Source organism: Budorcas taxicolor, chromosome 4, assembly GCF_023091745.1.
Source record: "Budorcas taxicolor isolate Tak-1 chromosome 4, Takin1.1, whole genome shotgun sequence".
Lineage (NCBI taxonomy): Eukaryota > Metazoa > Chordata > Mammalia > Artiodactyla > Bovidae > Budorcas > Budorcas taxicolor.
Window position 1 is genome coordinate 13,898,436 of NC_068913.1, and position 20,013 is coordinate 13,918,448.

Genomic DNA, 20,013 nt, shown 5'->3' on the forward strand with positions numbered 1-20,013 from the left:
AGACTCTCAAAAGCAAACTGTGACTTCCTTAGGGAAACTGAATTTAACCCATTTTAACATATGTTTAAAAGAGTAAGAGTCATGTTCTTCGAAATAAATGACACTTTCACTTACAATTTCTTTACACTAAAACAGAGTTTCTAGATATATAACGGGTTCTCAGGAACAACTGGAAATCTCCTCAACTAATTTCCTCTACACCTACCCCTTACAAAGGCGTCCTCCAAGCTTTCTGACCACAGTCCTTCTAGCACAACAGAGAAGGTCTCTACTAATAAAGTGTCTTTACAGCCAAAATTGGAACTACTCATTTTGATATATAAGCAAATCATTAAAAAAAAAAAAAAGAAAAAACCCCAAACCTTAAAAACCCTGAGGCAAAAAATTTAGATTAAATAGCTCTCTGATAATAACATTAAAAAACAGGTTAACAGAACCAAATAATTCTAATAATAGCTTTAAAAAATAATCAATTTGCTATGCTTTAGAATATGCCTCTCTTTTCACAATTAACTCATCTTTGAGCAAGCATATGTGAGTTCATTCAGTGTGCTAACATTAAGGTGAATGTCATCTTGTTTCGATTAGTGAAGGAAAAAAAAAATATTTCCTCAAAGTAATTTTATGTATTTGCTGTGCGGTTAGGATCTACACTATCAGTGTTCTCTGGGTACTTCTCTCCTCCAGTTATAAACAAACAAATGCAACCATAATGAGGAGCTCTGGTCTTGAAAGACAGTAAGCAGATACATTCATGCATTAATAATGACGGTTCCAAGTGGACACTTACTGCTGTGTTTGCATCAACGGCATATTGGTGCTCTCATAATTGTCTGTGTGTAGAGGGGGTAGGATTTCTCCAGTCACAGGGTGAAATACAGGAAGTGTGGACAGGGGCCATGCTATCTCTCTATTCTTGGACATGTCACGGAGTTCTTTGGTAGATTTCTGAATAGCACTATGATGGACCAGTTGGATGCTAGGTCAAAAAGAAATAAAACAACACAGATTTAAAATCACATATTAGCTCCACAGATTATCAGTTTGAAAAAGTTACAAAATCTTTTTTTTTTTTTAATAAAAAAACATTATTGCAGTTTGGGCATTCTACAAGTTATTTCAGAAAAAGATAAGTTTCACATATTTTTAACATAACAAAACTGAAAATTAGAAACTAACTTTTAAATAAATGTTATTTCTCGTTAAACTAAGCTATAAAGCACTGTGTTAATATTACAGCCCTAGGTAGCAAACTACTATTCTATTTAATCTCTATGATTAAGATAAAACTACCATAGCTTTTATACTGTTGCTTCTGATGGGGCATTTATACATACTCACATAAGTTTCACTTTATGGTAGGTTATTACTGTAGATTCAGGAATACGTGTATGAAAGGTCTTTTCATCTGTTCTCTGGTTTATAGAAATGCAGATTGGGAAATCACATAATATAAATGGCAAGTTAATATTCTGAATCTGAAATATTTTAGGTTTAATTTTTACCTATATAAGCTTAGTTTTCATATCTTTGTTTATTCTCTACCCCTCCTAAATTTCTCTATTTAGAAAGCAGCTTTCACATTTATGAAATAAACTATGAAAGATGATGAGTGAAAAAAAAGCATGACACACATGGATGGTGCATGATGAGCAGCTGAGACATGGAAAAGAAATGACAAAGAAAATAACAGGAAAGAAGACACTTACTCTGGTGTTTGCATGTTTCTCTTTTCCCTAGAAACAAAACAAAATTTATGAATTAAATACTAGCATTGAAATTTGGAACATTAAGACTATATGCTCACAGGTCTCGCATGAGGTGGAAATGCTGACATTGTCACTATTAAATGCAACCAGGCAGCATTTGCCAGCAGGTTGATGACATTACTTGGATGAGTGCACACACAGAAATGGAATACTGATGAGAAACACAGGAGAAAATGGGAAAAAATGGAGATCAAGCATCAAGCTCTTGGAAATAAATTCTATGACATAATGAAATCAGGCTACATGAAAAAATGGAAGAATGTGCTACTTGCTGCTTTATTAATATTTTATCATTTGCTTTGTCACCCTGACTTCCAGATAATCTCGGGAGATTATTTTAATTGACACAGATGTCCTGAAAGCACTAACTATTCATGAAGTGAAGACTCATTGCTCAAATTATCATTTTATTTTCCTTAATTTACTCCTAGGTTTACATATATCTGCATATGTACTTTTAAACATTTAGGTTGTACTGCCCTGGATTTTTTGACATCCAGAAAAATCGCAAGAAGAAATCTGACCATCATTTCTGATCAAACTGAGACTGAGACAATTTATTTAAAGTGCAATTACCATGTCAATAGGTTCCACAGTCTCTGCTTACACAGGACAGCTTATATAACCAAAATACCTAGCCTCAATTATCCTTGGGACTGTTTTGGCAGTATGAGCTTACATTTAGCCTTAATCATTTTTGAATATAATAATTACAACCTCTAGTTTACTAGACTCAAAACTATTTTAATTCATTTGAAAGGAATAAAGTACTGTAGTTTGACTTGAACATAATTTCATTTACAAGGTGTTTTATGAACTAAATGAAACTTGGGTTTTAATGGAATCTTATATATTATCTTAGAAGTTCTATAATTTTTTATTAGTGTTTTAAAGTACTCACACTCCTTCCCGTCGGCAGCACATGATATAAGCAAGTATTAGAAAAAGGACCAATGCTACTGCCGAGGGCACAGCCAGTGTAATTAGGAAATCCGTGTAATAGTCTCTGCTTTTCAAAGAATCGGAAGGGGGTTTGTACTCTCCACCATCAGGCAAAATCCCTTCTCCACGAATCACTTCCTGATAGGTGGACACTTGCTTTGTTTTATCAACCTGATACAAAAGAAGATAATTACACATGAAATTAATAGTTGCAAATAGTATGACAGCTTAAGATCTAGACATACCAAGACAGACTAATTTCTAAAAAGCAACCTTTCCTGATTACTTTATCACCTTGAACTTGCAATTATTTATGGAAACTAGGAAGAAGTAATAAGTGAAAGTTAACAAGTTAAAAGTTTATACTGGCCTTTCTAGGTCCTTCCTACAACATATATACATACATATATACGTACACAAAAAATGTGTACACATGTGTGACTGTTCTTTTTCACTTTACTTCCCCCAAAGCAAAAAGACACGTGACTACGAGTACTTCTTGTTTCCTAGTGTCAAATTTCTAGTGCAGATGTCAACAAACCGTCAACTGACAGATAACCAGTATGCAGGTACGGTTTCTAAGGTTAGTGAAAGGGAGTGAAAAAAGAGAGGGAGAGAGACAGTTTCTAAATGCCTACAACTTTGATCCTCTGCCATCCAGCAGACAGAAGTCATTTTTAGCAAAAATAAACTATTTTCCTTAAAAATAGTTTAAGGAACATTAAATGCTATCGCTTCATTAAATTCTATCCCAGGCACAAAAAATGTAGAACACTTGTACTATATTAATTTACCTCCACATTAACTGAATGCTTTCACTGAGCTGCATTTAATTATGCTAAATGTTTTTACTGAAGGACACAATAAAATAGCCATGTGAAATTTGTTACTACATTTGTTCCTGCCTTAAAAAATGTTGGGGAGAATTATCTGCAGCATTTTTCAGTATCCTCACCCTTAAACACCACTTGAAGAATTTTGCTACCGATAGAGTGCTAGTAAAAACTTTATCTTTTGCCAAGGAATTGATGCTCTGCCTCCTTTAAGAGGGAGAACTAAATAACAAATCAACTTCCTCATTTTACCAGGGACATTAGGAGGCTTACTGTCAAACTTGACCTTGGGCTTTATGTTTTGGTAAAGTGCAGGCCCTGATTTCCCAGTTCTTTTATATTTGCGCTATTATGCTTATTATCTGACTCTTAGTTAAGCATCTTGAAATCTTCTGTGGTAAGATGTAACCAATACATACATACATGCAAAAGGAAAAAACAAAAATTCCCAACCTTTCTTTTTATGCAGTCTCACCACAGAAAACGCAGTCTTCAGAGCATGTCATTTTTAAACCTTTAGAAATTAGATAACTTTCCTAAACATGAACAGTGCACAGCTCAAGCACAGGCAAAACGGCATCGCCGGGGCTCCCTGTCCACTGCTCTGGTGAGAGGCATCTGTTTAAGTTACGCCTGCAACCACGCCATCTTTTGAGCCCTTTTATGATCAGCACATGGCCAAAACACTGAGCTTTGTAAATTCAACATCCATTGAATAGAACATGTAAACCACACAGCATCTGAATACTTTTACTGAATTTGAGAAAACAGAGAAAGAAAGAGCATTGTTTTCCTAAGGCACATGTGACAGGGAAAGAGGACTCTGGGGCATAGGGCCACGGGTGCTAAGTGCTTCAGTGTGAGAAGGGAGCTCTCCCGTCCTGGATCTGGGAAAGGCGCCTGCAGCTGGTTTTCTAAGACATCAAGTGACAGTTGTGTTTATGTGTCAATCACTTTGTTCAAATGTCAACTTTAAACTTAGACCTAACTCACCACCAATCATTAAGAGTGGATTGAAGTTAAATCTAAAGGTCACTAAAGAAGTAAACCAACATTCCTAATTTCCAGAAAGGAGGATCAAAAATATAATAGAAATTATATGTATAATATCATATGTATTTGACATACATATGAAATCTTACTCATATGTTCCTAAGTCTTTGAGCATGCTAATTAAAAAGTGATTTGGAAAAAAAATTAATATTTAAGGGGTCCTGGGTAAGATTCTAACTTTCCTCTTCTTTTCCTTTTATTCCTTGATCTTTCCTGACAATGAGTCTCCAGGACACCGAATCATAGCACAGTTTTGCTTTAGTTTCAGATTTACCATTGCACTCCAGTCTCGCCTTCCGAAGTGGGGCAAGGCAGCATATTTGAGGCTTCCTGCCCATGTTACACAGACTCCAAAACTTGACTTAGTAGCCACCTGGATGTCCAGGGGATCATTCAGACCACCTGCCAAGCTAATCCGGCCCCAACAACTAATCAAGAGCAGACTGAATACAAAAGTGGAGGCACAATTTCTTAAATGGATGCACTGTCAACGGTCTCACCAAATCCTTAAAAGTCAAGGGAAGTCAATTGCAGTTAACAAAGTAAACCCAGGATTTGTTCCTAAAAGCAATTCCAATTTTAGTCAAATGCTCTTTGGCCACATCACTTCAAATTACAGTTGCAAAAACAAACTAAAAACTCACCAATGAAATTTTGCACCAGTCAATGTAAAATTGAGTACGGAATTTTTTGTCACATGTTATTACAGGCTCCATTTCTTGACTGCATCTCAATTGATTCTGTGGATTTTCAACTTCTCGTAAACAAGAAGAAAATGGGACGTCGGCACCAACCATGACATAAACGCTGCAAAAATGTGAAATTCTCAGGTTATCCTTTAAGAAAATTGGAAACACTGAAATAAATCTACCCTGAAAGCAGGATTTATCCTTTTGAATTGAGGGATTATCTGGAATCATCCCTAAGGTAGAGGCCTGGGCTTTTAAAGCAGTGATTCATGTAGGGGCTTCTTTTCATTCTTTCCTTTATTCAACCAATATTTACTGAGTGTTTTGGTGTACAGACACTCTCTTGACTCTGTTACTTCCTAAAAATTTTTTCACCCTATATCATATTTTGATTAGATTTGACAGACTCCATTCAAAATATTCTTAAATTGTTTAAAGAATATTATCACTAAGATAATTATCAGTAATAATTCATCTGATTTCATTTTAATAAGATTATGATATTACATCCTGAGGTGTGGAACTGCAGGCAGATCTATTCTTTCTAACAGTTCTATCTTTTAGGCTTTTCCACTGCACAGAGTCCCTACTGTTAGGTTCCTCAATACAAGGTCTCTAAATCTTTATCTAAGAAGCTAACATAAGAGAAAAACTACTGTTTGGTAAACACGAATTAGGCAAACAAAATTTATTTTCTTGATATGTATCTTGGCAACTAGGGAAACTCAATTTAATTGACCAATAAGAGTTTCACAATAAAAGAGAAGACAGAGATAATAATAGTGTTTAAGTAATCTTGCTTGAGCAGCTAGGAATTTCAAAGGTCTTTTCAAAAGAAAAGGGAAAACCAGAAAATTACTCTAAATAAATATTATTTCTTTTTTTAACGACAGTGCCATAATTACTTATAAAATGGAATAAACCCAACAAAATTTCTGCCATCTTTTTTTACAGAAATTGACAAACTGATCCTAAAATGCATATGAAAATTCAAGTGACCCCCCCCCCACACACATAAAATTCTTGAAAAAGAAAAACACAGCTGGAAGACTCACAATTACCAATTTCAAAACTTACTGCGAAGCAATAGGAATAAAGAGAATGTGGTGCTATCACAAGGCTTGGCATGCAGATCAAGGGACTAGAATAGAGTCCAAAAATAAAATCTTTAGCAAACCGATTTTGTCATGGATGCCAAGACAATTCAATGAGAGAAAAAACAGTCTTTATGGTACTTTAGAACAACTGGCTATCCACACGCAAAAGCAGGAAACTGGACCCCTACCTCACACCACATAAAAAACTGACTCAAAAAAAAAAAAATCAAAAGCTTAATGGAAGGGCTTATATACTTTAAATAGGTGAATTGTATAATATGTAAAATATATCTCAGTAAAGCTGTTTTTTAATGAAATGAAATAAAAGCATGGCACAAAAATTCAAAGTTATGTGACTATGAAGCCACACCCTTAATTAACAGCTGTGTCCTAGAGCACACTTACACAGATTCAGCTGGTTGCGTTTTATGTCAAGTTAAAAATTTATCAGTTCAGAAAAAGTAGAAGTAAGAAACCACTGGTAAAGAATTGACATGACTAGTGAGTAGAAATACATTCCATTTACAGGAATATTGCTCATCCATAAAAAAGAACAAAATAATGTCATCTGCAGCAAAATGGGTGGACCTAGAGATTGTCAAACTTGAATGAAGTCAGACAAAGGCAAACATCATATGGTATCACTTATACACAGAATCTAAAAAACAGTACAAATGAACTTACTAAGGAAACAGAAATAAAGTTACAGATGGAGAACACAAACTTATAGTTACTGGTGGGAAAGTGAAGGGTGGAGGGTGGGAGAAGGCATAAACTGGGAGATTGGAATTGACATACGCATTCTACTACATAAAAAATAGACAACTACTAAGGATCTACTGCATAGAACAGGACACTCTACTCAGCACTCTGTAATGACCTATGTGGAACAAGAATCTGAAAAACAGCGGATATACGTATATGTATAACTGATTCACTTTGCTACATACCTGAAACTAATACAACATTGTAAGTCAACTACTCTGCAATAAACATTTTAAAAGAGAAATATATTCTATTTAGAACAATTTGTTACTCTTAAGCTTCATAGAAAGCCAATTTCTATTCCCTTATTAACTGCCTTGCAAAGACCATATTTTTCCTTGAAAACTGTGAAATATATTTGTAAAATACAGAAATTAAATATTTCAAAAATTGTTAAAAGTCCTCTTGCTTTTACATAACATTGATTTGCATTTATAATTAGTAAGATTTTAAATTAATTCACTTCAAGATAATATAAGTAGGCATAAGCATGTTTTGGGTGCTCTGAAATGTTTTTTTCCCTCAAATTATAAAAGCGATATAAAAAAATTACATAAAACTTGGGATATAAAAACAATTAATTTCTATTACCAAGATCATGATTTTCATTTTCCAATGTACCTTGCAGAATACTTTTCAAGTGCATATATTTTAACCTAATTGCAATCATCTCCAAACTATAATTTTGTATCCTACTTTTTCACTTAATGCATCATAAGCATTTTTCCATATTTTATAATCTTTGTAATTACATTTTTATAGGAATATAATTTTTAAGTGCACATGATTTATTCATAATTACTTCAGAGCTGGCCACATAAGTTGCTTCTAATGTTTTGATGTTATAAATAATACTGTAAAGACGATCTCTGTGCGTATTCTTTACCATTACTATCTTAAAAGAGATGCCTAGAAGTGGAAACATTTTTATGACAGTTGACACATACTGCCAAATTACTTTCATCTCCACTTGGATGATCCAGCAGCTTCACAAACTTAGTATGTTCCAAACTGAGCTCATCATCACCCCATCCCACCTCCACCTGTCGCCCCTTCCATCTTCTTCTCGCTCAGTGATTGGCAAGGGCAGATGCTCAAGCCCCAGCATCCTTGACTCCTGTCCTTTTCCCTATCATCTGTCTCTGACATTTGCCCTGAAAGAACTCTCACACACACCTGTCCACTCTGTCCCTTCCCACAGCGAGCATCCCAGTGCTAGTCACAGGGAGTGAAGCAACAGCACCTTGACTGTTCGCCTGGAACTGTCTCCCTCCCTGTCCTCAGCGAGTCTGTTTGCAGCATGAACGATACCAGTTTAGAAACAGAAGCATTTGCATATTTGAAGGTTGCTAAGAAAGTGGTTCTTACAAGTTCTCATCACAAGAAAATAAAAACTAACTGTGAGGTAATGGATATTATCTGAAGTTATTGTGGTGATCACTTCATAACATATATTTCTATCGAATCTTCATGCTGTGCACCTTAAACTTACCCAATGTTACATCATCAATTGTAACAAAACTAGAAAAATCAACAAGTTAATTTAAAAATTGCAAACAGACTACTCAAGAGAAGTAGATATTGGATTAAGCTTGTAGGTTAAAAAATAGGTATTTATTTTATTTTATTTTTTTGTACAGCCAGTAAGTTTTAACATCTTAGCTTTTTAAAAGATAAATCTGTATGAGGCCATGTATAATAATTATAATTTCATGCTATACATGCTAAAATATATTTTTTATAATCTTCTCTTTTCCTAGATCTTTGCTATGCAGTTTTTGATTTACAGCTATTTTGACAGGCTAGCTTTTTGGTAGGCAGAAATTCAAAATTTTTATGAAGAGAAATGAGGATGATCTTTACATTTATGATCTTAGCCATGCTTTCAAACTTTCAAACATATGTAAACAGATGGCATGGCAGTGTATTATCAAGTATAAGGCTCTCAAGAAAATGTTAACAAAACATGATGACTCACAATCTTAGGAACTGAACACTCGAAATAAAGCTTGCTCCTGTGAAGAATTTTTTTCTTCCAATTTGAACAACTCAATTTCCCTTGAGGTAAAACCCATTTACTATGGTCTTTACACATACAAAATGCAGAACCATGCTACAGGTGAAAAAAATTATGTCAAAACTCTCCAGCAAAAGTCAGATAAACAGATCCAATGATTGTATGTTTTACCTAGTTGTCCAAATGATGAATGTATTTTATTTGTGATTCTATGTACATAAGAAAACAGAGGACAGTTTAGAGAAGAAAGTGTCCAGGTACGTTACATGCTGCCTGGGAACTCCTGAGCTCTTAAAAATGCATTTTGATTCTTGCCTCTGTTCACTTCTCTGTTCTGCGCATATCAGTCAATTAAAAAATAAGATGAAAAACAAAGAAGACATAAAACTAAATAAAGCATCTAATTCAGAATGAAAAATAAAGAAATGCATTTTGATTCTTGCCTCTGTTCACTTCTCTGTTCTGCGCATATCAGTCAATTAAAAAATAAGATGAAAAACAAAGAAGACATAAAACTAAATAAAGCATCTAATTCAGAATGAAAAATAAAGAATAAAGGTCATTTCTAGACTCTACTTCTACTCCTGTTTGTTGCTCCCCTTTACTGAAGAAGGGAAGAATGAGCTTATCAACTGGCGCCCAAGACTCAGACCTTTCTGGGGGATTTTGTGGGAGGATTTTCTGGGGGATTTTGTGGGAGGATTTTCCTGCTTCTGGGTTCGATCTACTTTTTTAGCTTGTGCCATGCAGTGGGTGGGGCCCAGCAGGCCTACTTGCTAAAATGAAAATGTTAACACACACGATTGTTTACAAGGTCCCTAGTGCGACACAAGATAAAACCCAAACAGTTCTTCCTGGAGTACGAGGTCTTAACATGGTCTGGTCTCTGCCTCTTTGGTCATTATTATTAGTGGGTCCCTGCCCCCCATTTGCGCACACAAAGCCGCTTTCCAAACCCACCGGGCTTCTTCCTACCTAATGGCTCCTGCTCAAGCTGCTCCCTCTGCCCAGACTCTCCCTTCATCATTCTTTGAACCGGCTGATTTGTTCATTTCAGTTCAGCTCAGTCGCTCAGTCGTGTCTGACTCTTGGCGACCGCGTGGACTGCAGCACACCAGGCCTCCCTGTCCATCACCAACTCCTGGAGTTCACTCAAACTCATGTCCATTGAGTCGGTGACGCCATCCAGCCGTCTCATCCTCTGTCGTCCCCTTCTCCTCCCGCCCTCAATCTTTCCCAGCATCAGGGTCTTTTCAAATCAGTCAGTTCTCACATCAGGTGGCCAAAGTACTGGAGTTTCAGCTTCAGCACCAGTCCTTCCAACGAACATTCAGGACTGGTTTCCTTTAGGATGGCTAATTTGTACTCATATTTGAAATCTCATCTCCTCTATGAACCCTCTGACATGGACCAGGAGTCGGGAAGGAGTCATCTCCACGAATACCTTAACTATGATACATACAACACTGTTTTCTAACTATCTGATTACTTTCTGGTCCCTAAGAGATGTGAGCATAGACTATACTCTTTATCTTTTAAATTTAATTTAATTTTTAATTGGAGGATAATTACTTTATAATCTTGTGATGGTTTCTGCCATACATCAACATGAATCAGCCATAGGTATACATATGTCCCCTCCCTCCCCAGCCCACCCCTCTAGGCTGTTACAGAGCACTGGTTTTGAGTTCCCTGCTTCAGACAGCAAATTCCCACTGGCTACCTATTTTACATATGGTAATGTATATGTTTCAACTGTACTTTAAATCACTGTACCCAACAGAGTAATACATTATTCCCCCAGAAAAAACATCTACTAAATGCTAAACAATGGAAGAAAAAAAATCGTCTATGCCTAGAACTTAGAAGAATAGAAACTAAAGACATACAGTTATAGACATATAGATATAGAGTTGCATGGATTTTTTTAATTAACTTATTTTTATATTTATAAAAATGGGCTTATATTGGCTTCCAATTTTGTTACTAAAGGCTCAGAAAGTCCAATCTCATATCATCATTCCCTAAAAGAAAGAATAGTTGCATCAAAAATACAGGAGGCATATTATTTAAGAATAAAGGGCTATCTTATAAATCACCAACGATGGGGACTGACTGAGCAGAGCGCTACAGACCGCCCAGGACCACGGCCTTGCATCAGATGAGTCTTTGGCAGCCTCTGACTTACATTTTCTTCTCCAAGTGTAACTTCTCTGTGAGCCCTTTACAGGGCACAAAGCAGACAATTAATTAGAGGGCACACTCTGTGAGATTGTCTAGAGAATAAACTAGGATTCTCTGTTGCTGATTGAGGCTAGATCCACAGGCTTTGGTAACCAGAGGAAACAGTGGTAGGTTTGACAATCTCTTATGAAAAGTGAGTATATTCTTTAATCCTCACACCCCATCATTCCCTTCATAACCACCATTTACACCACATCACTCACCCTGAGTTGGCAGCTACGCCATGCCCAGACTGAAATATGAACCTGCTCCTCTTTCCACCAGCTTTATCCCAGGCTAAATGCATCCATGAGTCCTTAGTCTCTGGCTCAAAGTCAAGAGCAAAAGCAGCCCTGAGACCACACCCAGAGACAGAGCACGGTTGCCTTGGGGTTATGGGTCTGGAAAGTAAAAGGGAACCTTTCCAGGAGGTTCAGCTTTCCTTTGCAGGAGCTTATTCACTCTGAAGGAAATCTTTACCATTGGTTTCTGTTAGATTTAGAAGTTTAAAAGCTGTCAGTGAGGTCTGCAGAAACGAGGGGGGAGAAACGCACATCAAGAAGGACGAGGAGCTTGGGCGCTATAGCAGGGACTCCTGGTGACTGATATTAATGCACTGTGGGCTGTGGAAGGGCTGGAGGCTTACTCCGAGGGTCTACCACTGAGAGCTCCTCTTGGCCATCTGCTGTGAGTTTGACTAATGTGGAAAAATTTCAGTTAGTAAATTGTGGCTGCCATGCATCATAATAGGAAATAATTTAAGGAGATTTTTTAAAATCACAGACTGAAACTCACTTAAAGTATAAAGCAGAACACAGTTAGTAGGTGTTTGATACTTCTGGAGTGTATTTTTTAATAAAATTTTAGAAAATAAAGTGATGCAATTCCTTTGCATCTCTGACCATATCCTTGATCTTTCCAGTATTTCATTTTTAATGACATTTGTAGGCCATGTTACTTTCAAAAGAAAGTACAGAGGCAAAAAGCTTAATAAGTGGATTAGGAATCAAGATGTTGTACAGTTGCTAAGTCACATCCGATTCTTTTATGACCCCATGGACTGCAGCCCACCAGGTACCTCTGTCCATGGGATTTCTCAGGCAAGAATACCAGAGTACATTGCCATTTCCTTCTCCAGAGAATTGTCCTGACCAGGAATTGAACCCACATCTCCGGCTGCTGCTGCTGCTGCTGCTAAGTCACTTCAGTCGTGTCCAACTCTGTGCGACCGCACAGACGACAGCTGCAGGTGAATTCTTTACTGCTGAGCCACCAGGGAGGCACCCCCCGACACACACAAAAGTTCAACAAGTGAATTTAGAATCATGATATTCGCCATTAAAAAGGAAGAAAGGCACAGGAGGTGAGTTAAGCACTGAATTTATTCTAAATTTAAGGCAAACAGGGTAAAAAAAAAAAAAACCAAAAACCTATTTTTGTTACCTTGACATTACGTAACAACCAAAGAAAATATGCAAAATTATTTCTAGGGACAAATTTTTCTTATGCAATTACACTCAAGTAGGACCCTACTCCATCAGTGCTCATATAGGTACACTGGAGTAATCAAGTTGGCATTGGGTACAATTTATAGAAATTCTATTTTAAATGACTTACCATATGAATACTTTGTAAAGGTTGCAGCTTAACATTAAATTAAAACTCATGGAAAGCATTTCTAGTTGGGAAGGGATCTGAGACAACAGGGTCCAAATAAATGCCACGGGACTGACAACACATGCCTCCTGCTAGCAGGTGCTGGGGGTCATCAGCTAATGACTAGATTCTCCAACCAGTACTTGTAGGACAAGAAATTCTGTTCTTAATTTAGACTCACATGCTCAGGCCCAGCCCTAGACTCAAAAGATCCAGAATCTCCAGGGGGGATCAGAGGCCAGGAACCTACGTATATTTTTAATAAACTCTACTGGCAATTCTCAAGCTAGACACATTTGAACAGTACCGTTTTAAGTCGGAGTTTGGTTTAGAGAGGTGTTAGCTCAATTTAGTCTCTGTGCTGTGCTTAGTCACTCAGTCACGTCCAACTCTTTGTGACCCCATGGACTAGAGCCCACCAGACTCCCCTGTCCAAGGAGATTCTCCAGGCAAGAATGCTGGAGTGGGCTGCCATGCCCGCCTCCAGGGGATCTTCCTGACCCAGGGAGCGAACCCAGGTCTCCCGCATTGCAGGCAGATTCTTTACCATCTGAGCCACCCTTAATTTAGTCTAGTGGTGGCTAAACGTGCTTCTAGGGAAGGGGTGAGTCCAGAAGAAAGCACACCTATGGCGAACTCTACCAATGACTGGCTTTCCTGTTGCTTCCTCCAGCATCTTTTGGTCATTGTTTTAACAATCACTGTGGAACACATTACTTTAAGAAACTGTTGAAAAGACTCCAGGGACTTCCCTGGCAGTTCACTGGTTAAGAATTTACCTTGCCATGCAGGGGACGTGGGTTCGATCCCTGGTGGGCGAACTAAGATTCCATACGCCATGGAGAAGCTAAGTCCATGCCCTGCAACTGCTGAGCCCGGCACCACAACTAGTCTGTGCACAACAACCTCAGATCCTGCATGCCACAGCTAAGGCTCAATGCAGCCGAATCAATAAACATTTCCTTAACAGACTCCACATCTGGAAAATGTCTTCAGAGGAGATACTCCTGTTCATCTCCTCCTACAGTTCTACTTTCATTACTCCCTGGGAAAAAGATCCAGGTTGTAACCTCTGAAGTAAAATGTTAAGCCCAGAATTCTGTTTTCACAGAGAAAGCCAACCAGCAGACAGGCAAGAAATAAAGCAACTATTTTTCTCCGAACGCTTGCAGGTATGCTTGACTGACTTCAAGAATCCATTATTGTACTGTACAAGATACAACTTAATTCTGAAATTTGTAAGTTGGACTTTACAGGTCATTGCTTATGATTCCATCCCCTTTCTGACTACTCGCCCTACCTTATCTGTGTCTGTTTGGGATTTCTTCCCTTATTTCCAACAAAGTTCTCCTTTGAAGTTGCCCTTAAATTTGATTCTTATTAATCCAGACATTCTGGTTAATTCAAGATGTCCTCTGTATAAATGTTCCCAAGGATATGGATAAAGGAGGAGCTGGAAAAGGATACGTTACGCACAATGTGATTTATTCTGTATCTCGTACTTTCACAGGATTTAGTTTTTTTAAAAAAAGCAGATTTGCCTCAACTTGCAGATTAGAAATTAAACAGGAAAATTTCAACAATGTGGGCATTCAATCTGTCATTGTGCTTGGGTATAAGTGTTTTATAACCCCTACAAGGGTGTAAGTCACATTCTATATCTGTAAAACTTGAGAACAGACAAGTCCCTTTCAAATGCATTCTCTCTTTAATCCTCGCAACAACCCCAAGGTTGTTCCCACTGGAGCAGACGAGGAAGCTGAAGCCCAGAGGGGTGCAGCAGTTTGCTCAATGTCACCCAGCTTGTGAGTGACAAGGCCAGGCTTTAGGAATAGGTTTCAAATCCACCCCAGCCATCAATCATTGCCACATGGTGGAAAGAATGTTAAAGGCGAAGAAATAGTTTCCTAGAATAAAGTTACAGCAATCTGTATGTCCTTCTGCAGCTGATAACTGGGCATCAATTTCCTTTGAAACTCAGGGCCCTAAATAATCAGCTTCTCTACAGAAGGTACAAAAAAGACTTAGCACTGTAATTTATGAGGCAAGTCCTGATCTACAATTAGCTTTCAAAGGACCTGGAACATCAGATACGAAGGACCATTAACGTAACCTCTTTGTCAATACAGAAAATTGCTATTTTTTTTCACATCTCTGCAATACCTATCGCTTATTAAAAAGAAAAATGCCACAGGCCCTCTTCCATCTACACTAAGTTTGGTAATATCGCCACATTTAAAATCCACACTTCAGGCGATGAGATGAAGTCCACTTACCCCTCCTTCATGTCGTTGATGGGCAGTGGGACCCGGCCGCCCCGGTCGAGGGCCGACGTGATGTTTATGGCGTTCAGGCGCTCAGGCTGCCAAACGTTTTTCACGGCCCCCAGGAAGTCTCCAAGAACCTCGCTGGCCAGCATTTCTTCTACGTTCATATTTTTAATGAAGAATTCTGCTTGATAGGGTAACGGGAAGTCTAATTTTGGTGGGAAAAGGGTATGAACACCTTTAATGAGGGAGTCTTTTGAAAGGGATACAAAACAACTTGAGATTTGTTGACGTGTCACAGTCCTGGCTTCGGGGAACAATATTATTCCTGACTTCAAAGGCTTTCCGTGTAATAGAGGCTGTATCTAAAAACACCACATACATTTGACCCAGAATTTTATCTATGATGTAATCAAATCCAAGGGACAGCAGGGCAGATAGCGATCATAGGAAAAAACAACAAAGAAAGAAAAGGAAAAATGCTAAATCTCATATCTGTCTCTAACTTGCCAGCGGCCTGCCAGCCTTCTCACCCGGCCGACGTGCCCAGGTAGAAGCAGCCCTTCCAGAACTGAGAAAAATATTTAGTGTTTGTAGTGTTTTCAAGTTGACAGATCTGTTTCACGTTGTTTAATTTAATCATTACAATCCTAGGCAGTGCTTTTTCTATTTGAACAGAGGAGGAAGCTGAGACATAGAACAATGTCCTTTCATACAGAGACGATATGACAGAATACCTGCGCTTGTTTGTGGGTTGCTTATATAGGATATGGAAAACCGTATCTTTAATTTGTGGTTATTACTGATCTTTTTAGAGCATGTTAAAACATTACATTTAACTAAAATAAATATTGACGGCATTTTCAATAAGTACTTTGAAATCATAACTATTTCATTCTTTGGATCACTCCATAAGTAGATACTCTACAGAAATCATATTTAAAATTTCTCTTCAAATTCCATGTCTCACATTGTTAGAGATTTACTTAGCTCTTTTCCTCCTCAATGTCTCATCAATAATTTCCCTCTAAAGATGCCAAAGAGAACATTTTAAGCCAACCCAAGGTCCAATTCAAACTCTTAATATAAGAAAATTGAAATAAATATAATTGATTTCAGCTTCTCACATGTTAGTCTTAAATCACAAACTGTCATTTCCTATATTCTGGCTGTTCTATTAAGACAAAGAATAACTTTCTTCTTGTTTAGTAATATTTCTGTAATAATAAAAGCTACTTTCAGTACTCTGAGGTAGGCCAAGCTAAGGGAAACAGGTGAATTACCATATTTAATACTCACAATCAGAAAGTGAGTAGGGACTTGTATTTTTCTGCATACTTTCAGAAGAGGAAGCTGATTTTTAGATCATATGAACTTACCTGACATGATTTTTACCTGAGCTAAAAGAGACTGTGTATATAAAGTGCTCCCCAGAGTTCCCAATATACAGTAAGAACTTAGAAAATATTAAACTTTAGCAATTATTATAATAATATGTGCAGGTTACTTATTTGGATTTTGCCATGAACATTTCTGGACTATCCACAGATTTAAGTCTCCAATAATAATTATATAATGTATTGTTGTTGTTCAGTGGCTCAGCCGTGTCCAACTCTGCGACCCCATGAACTGCAGCATGCCAGGCTTCCCTGTCCATCACCAACCCCCAGAGTTTACTCAAATTCATGTCCATTGAGTCAGTGATGCCATCCAACCATCTCATCCTCTGTTGCCCCCTTCTCTTGCCCTCAAACTTTCCCAGCATCAGGGTCTTTTCCCCTCTGACTTACTAGAACTCATGTACTATCTGTCCATTCTTATTTAATAAACAAAAAATTAAAATTTTACAATAAATAACTGAAACCTTGATGACTTCATTTATTATGAAACCTCTTTAATATAAAATGACATTTGATGCCAGAGCTGAAGTCAGGAGATACTCTGGCTCTAGAGTTTTCAGGAGAGTTTTCTGGAGTGTAGTATCTCTAAAGATTAAGTTTTTCAAAGCCCTAATCACAGAAGGCTCACTCTTCTCCTACACTGTAATTTATTCTGCTTATGATTTTGTTAGATTTGTTTGATGTATAGCCCATCTATAATCTTCTAAAATATGCTGTTTATTCTCTTTGATGTCAATAAGTTTCCTGTTTTATACAGATACATTTCCTGTTTTATATAGATAAACAGTAGCTTAATCATGTTACATTGCTCACCCCATACTGAGAAACAGTCAGGCAGAAAAATGTCAGGAAGAACCAGTGTCTTGGCAATAAATAATATTTATAAATAATACCAAGTATAGTTTGTTGAGTAGGCTAGAATTCTATCATCTATTCACTTCATTTGGTGTTTTACTATCCACTTGTCAAAAAAAGCCTGCAAAACTTTTTCCTGTTTACCATCAAGGCTCCTCCTTGGAGAGCTGCTCCCTGGCCTTCCCTAATGCCTGTGACCTTCCATGGCTCCTAAGGAGGCTGGCAGCTGTCACACCTCTCCGTGGCTCCAGGCAGTGTGAGCTGCCTGCCGTCTACCCAGCCAAGTGCTCTTGCCAAGTCTCCTAGAGATGAGTCACTGGAGCTTTCCAACTTTGGGGAAATCCCGCGCCTGCTATATTTGGCCATCACGGAGGCCAGGGGAACAGGAAGCCAACAGAGTGGTGGCACTAAAACCTGACTTGGAGAGTCACTCTAGTACTCTCCTCGAGCTTCACGCTGTGCGATTCTACACGACGCATTTCCCATTAGACCTCCCAGGGCAGGAGACAGAGCTGAGCACGGCTGTTCTGACGCTCAGCTCCTGTTACTGCTGTTCCTCACCTTATCTGGGGGCAACAGCCCACGTACAGGTCATGCCCACAGACGCACACCCTACTGACCACATGCACTCCAGCAAAGAGAGCAAGGGAAAATGACTGCCTGGTGGTGCACTGGTTTTCAGAGTTTCGGCCACTGCTGTCATTCACTCACTCAGTCGTGTCCAACTCTTTGTGGCCCCATGAATGGCAGGCACACCACGCTCCTCTGTGTTCCTCTATCTCCTGGAGTTTTCTCAAATTCATGTCCATTGAGTCTGTGAGGCCATCCAACCATCTCATTCTCTGTCCCCTCTTCTCCTCCCCTCATTCTTGCTATCTAATGCAGTCTAATAATCTATAAAAGGAGGCTTTCTAAACCCAGATATTCGTCCTCTCTCAACCCTAACTTAGATAAACAGCCCCTCAGGCCAACTGTCAATCCTATAGTTGACTAGCAGCCTTCCATTAATATCTGCTTGAATATGGTTCCCACACGTCAGCATCACCTGTTAGGATATATTCTGTGTCGACTGGACTGAGACCAGACTTGAAAAGAAAGCAGTTCAAACCACAGGCCAGGTTATTTTCCAATTTGTTGTTCAGTTGCTAAGTCGTGTCCAACTTTTTGCTTGTATGGATTCCCATACCTTGGAAAAGATTTCTGAGTCCCTCTGAGAACATACTAGTGAGGTCAGTGGTCCAAGTCCACTGTAAATAAGTATATAACTAAACTGATGGATTCCCAAGGAAAGGGAACGTCACAACCATTCTGCTCATTAAGGATATTCCAATTTTACATGGACAGCTTGGACTGGATGTAAGTACCCAATTACAACTGGAATAAAGAGTAAAAATTTCCTTAATCCAAATATAAGGACCTTACAAAAGCCCTTGGGAAGTGGAAAAGTGGACGGAGAATCTTCTGTCCCGACCAAAGGAATGGGCACTTGAACCTTCTTCTCATATATGAAAGGAACAGTGAAAGTCGCACGGTTGTGTCCAACTCTTCACAGTCCCGTAGATTCTAACCTACCTGGCTCCTCTGTGCATGGGATTCTCCAGGCAAGAGTACTGGAGTGGGTTGCCATTTCCTTCTCTAGGGGATCTTCCCAACCCAGGGATCGAACCCAGATCTATCGCATTGCAGGCAGATTCTTTACCAACTGAGCAGCTAGGAACAGTCATTTTAAATTTTAAACTAGCACATTTGTTGTCTGCAATTAATGCAGCTAAAACGCCAAAAGGAAAAATTCATGTTAAGGGATTCAAAATCATCAAGGATTCTCAATGGTATTGTATTACATTTTCATTTCTATTGAAATTAACTTTCTTTCATAGAGTGTAAAGATAATTTTAAACAGAGCCTTTACTGAATTACTATGAATTCCCTGATAAAATGTGTTGTACTAGTAAACAGAAGTAAGAATTTTCCTATCGAGGATACACAATTGTTTTTCTGTGCTGGGTTGGGGGGTGGAATATTGTATCAGTTCTTCTCCCATCACCCTCATAAATGATATCTGGTATAGCATCCCATGATTTATAAATTTTAACCACAAAATTTTTAGGGGTATGTCTTTCCCAACTGAATGCCAAAACAGCATCAGAATATGCTAAATGTCAGAGTAACTCTTATGTCCCTAACCTTCTAAATTCTAAGGTATCACTTCACAATTTGAGCATATGTAATTGATGGGAATACCAGACTACCTGACCTGCCTCTTGAGAAATCTGTATGCAGGTCAGGAAGCAACAGTTAGAACTGGACATGGAACAACAGACTGGTTCCAAATAGGAAAAGGAGTGTGTCTAGGAAAAGAAGTGTGTCAAGGCTGTATATTGTCACCCTGCTTATTTAACTTATATGCAGAGTACACCATGAGAAACGCTGGGCTGGAAGAAGCACAA

At 38.2% G+C, this 20,013-nt stretch overlaps 1 protein-coding gene across 2 annotated transcripts in view; it reads right to left on the minus strand.

Moving 5' to 3' along the window:
* Positions 1-20,013, minus strand: part of SGCE (sarcoglycan epsilon) — a 67,740-nt gene that overhangs the window by 13,801 nt on the left and 33,926 nt on the right. The window contains exons 6-10 of one of the 2 annotated variants that reach the window (XM_052638656.1): positions 15,321-15,519; positions 5,242-5,404; positions 2,671-2,882; positions 1,710-1,736; positions 791-979 (exon numbers count right to left, since the gene is read on the minus strand). In XM_052638656.1, the coding sequence (XP_052494616.1) occupies positions 791-979; positions 1,710-1,736; positions 2,671-2,882; positions 5,242-5,404; positions 15,321-15,519 (790 nt within the window). The remainder of the gene's footprint in view (positions 1-790; positions 980-1,709; positions 1,737-2,670; positions 2,883-5,241; positions 5,405-15,320; positions 15,520-20,013) is intronic. The other variant, XM_052638657.1, reaches the window with a different exon arrangement.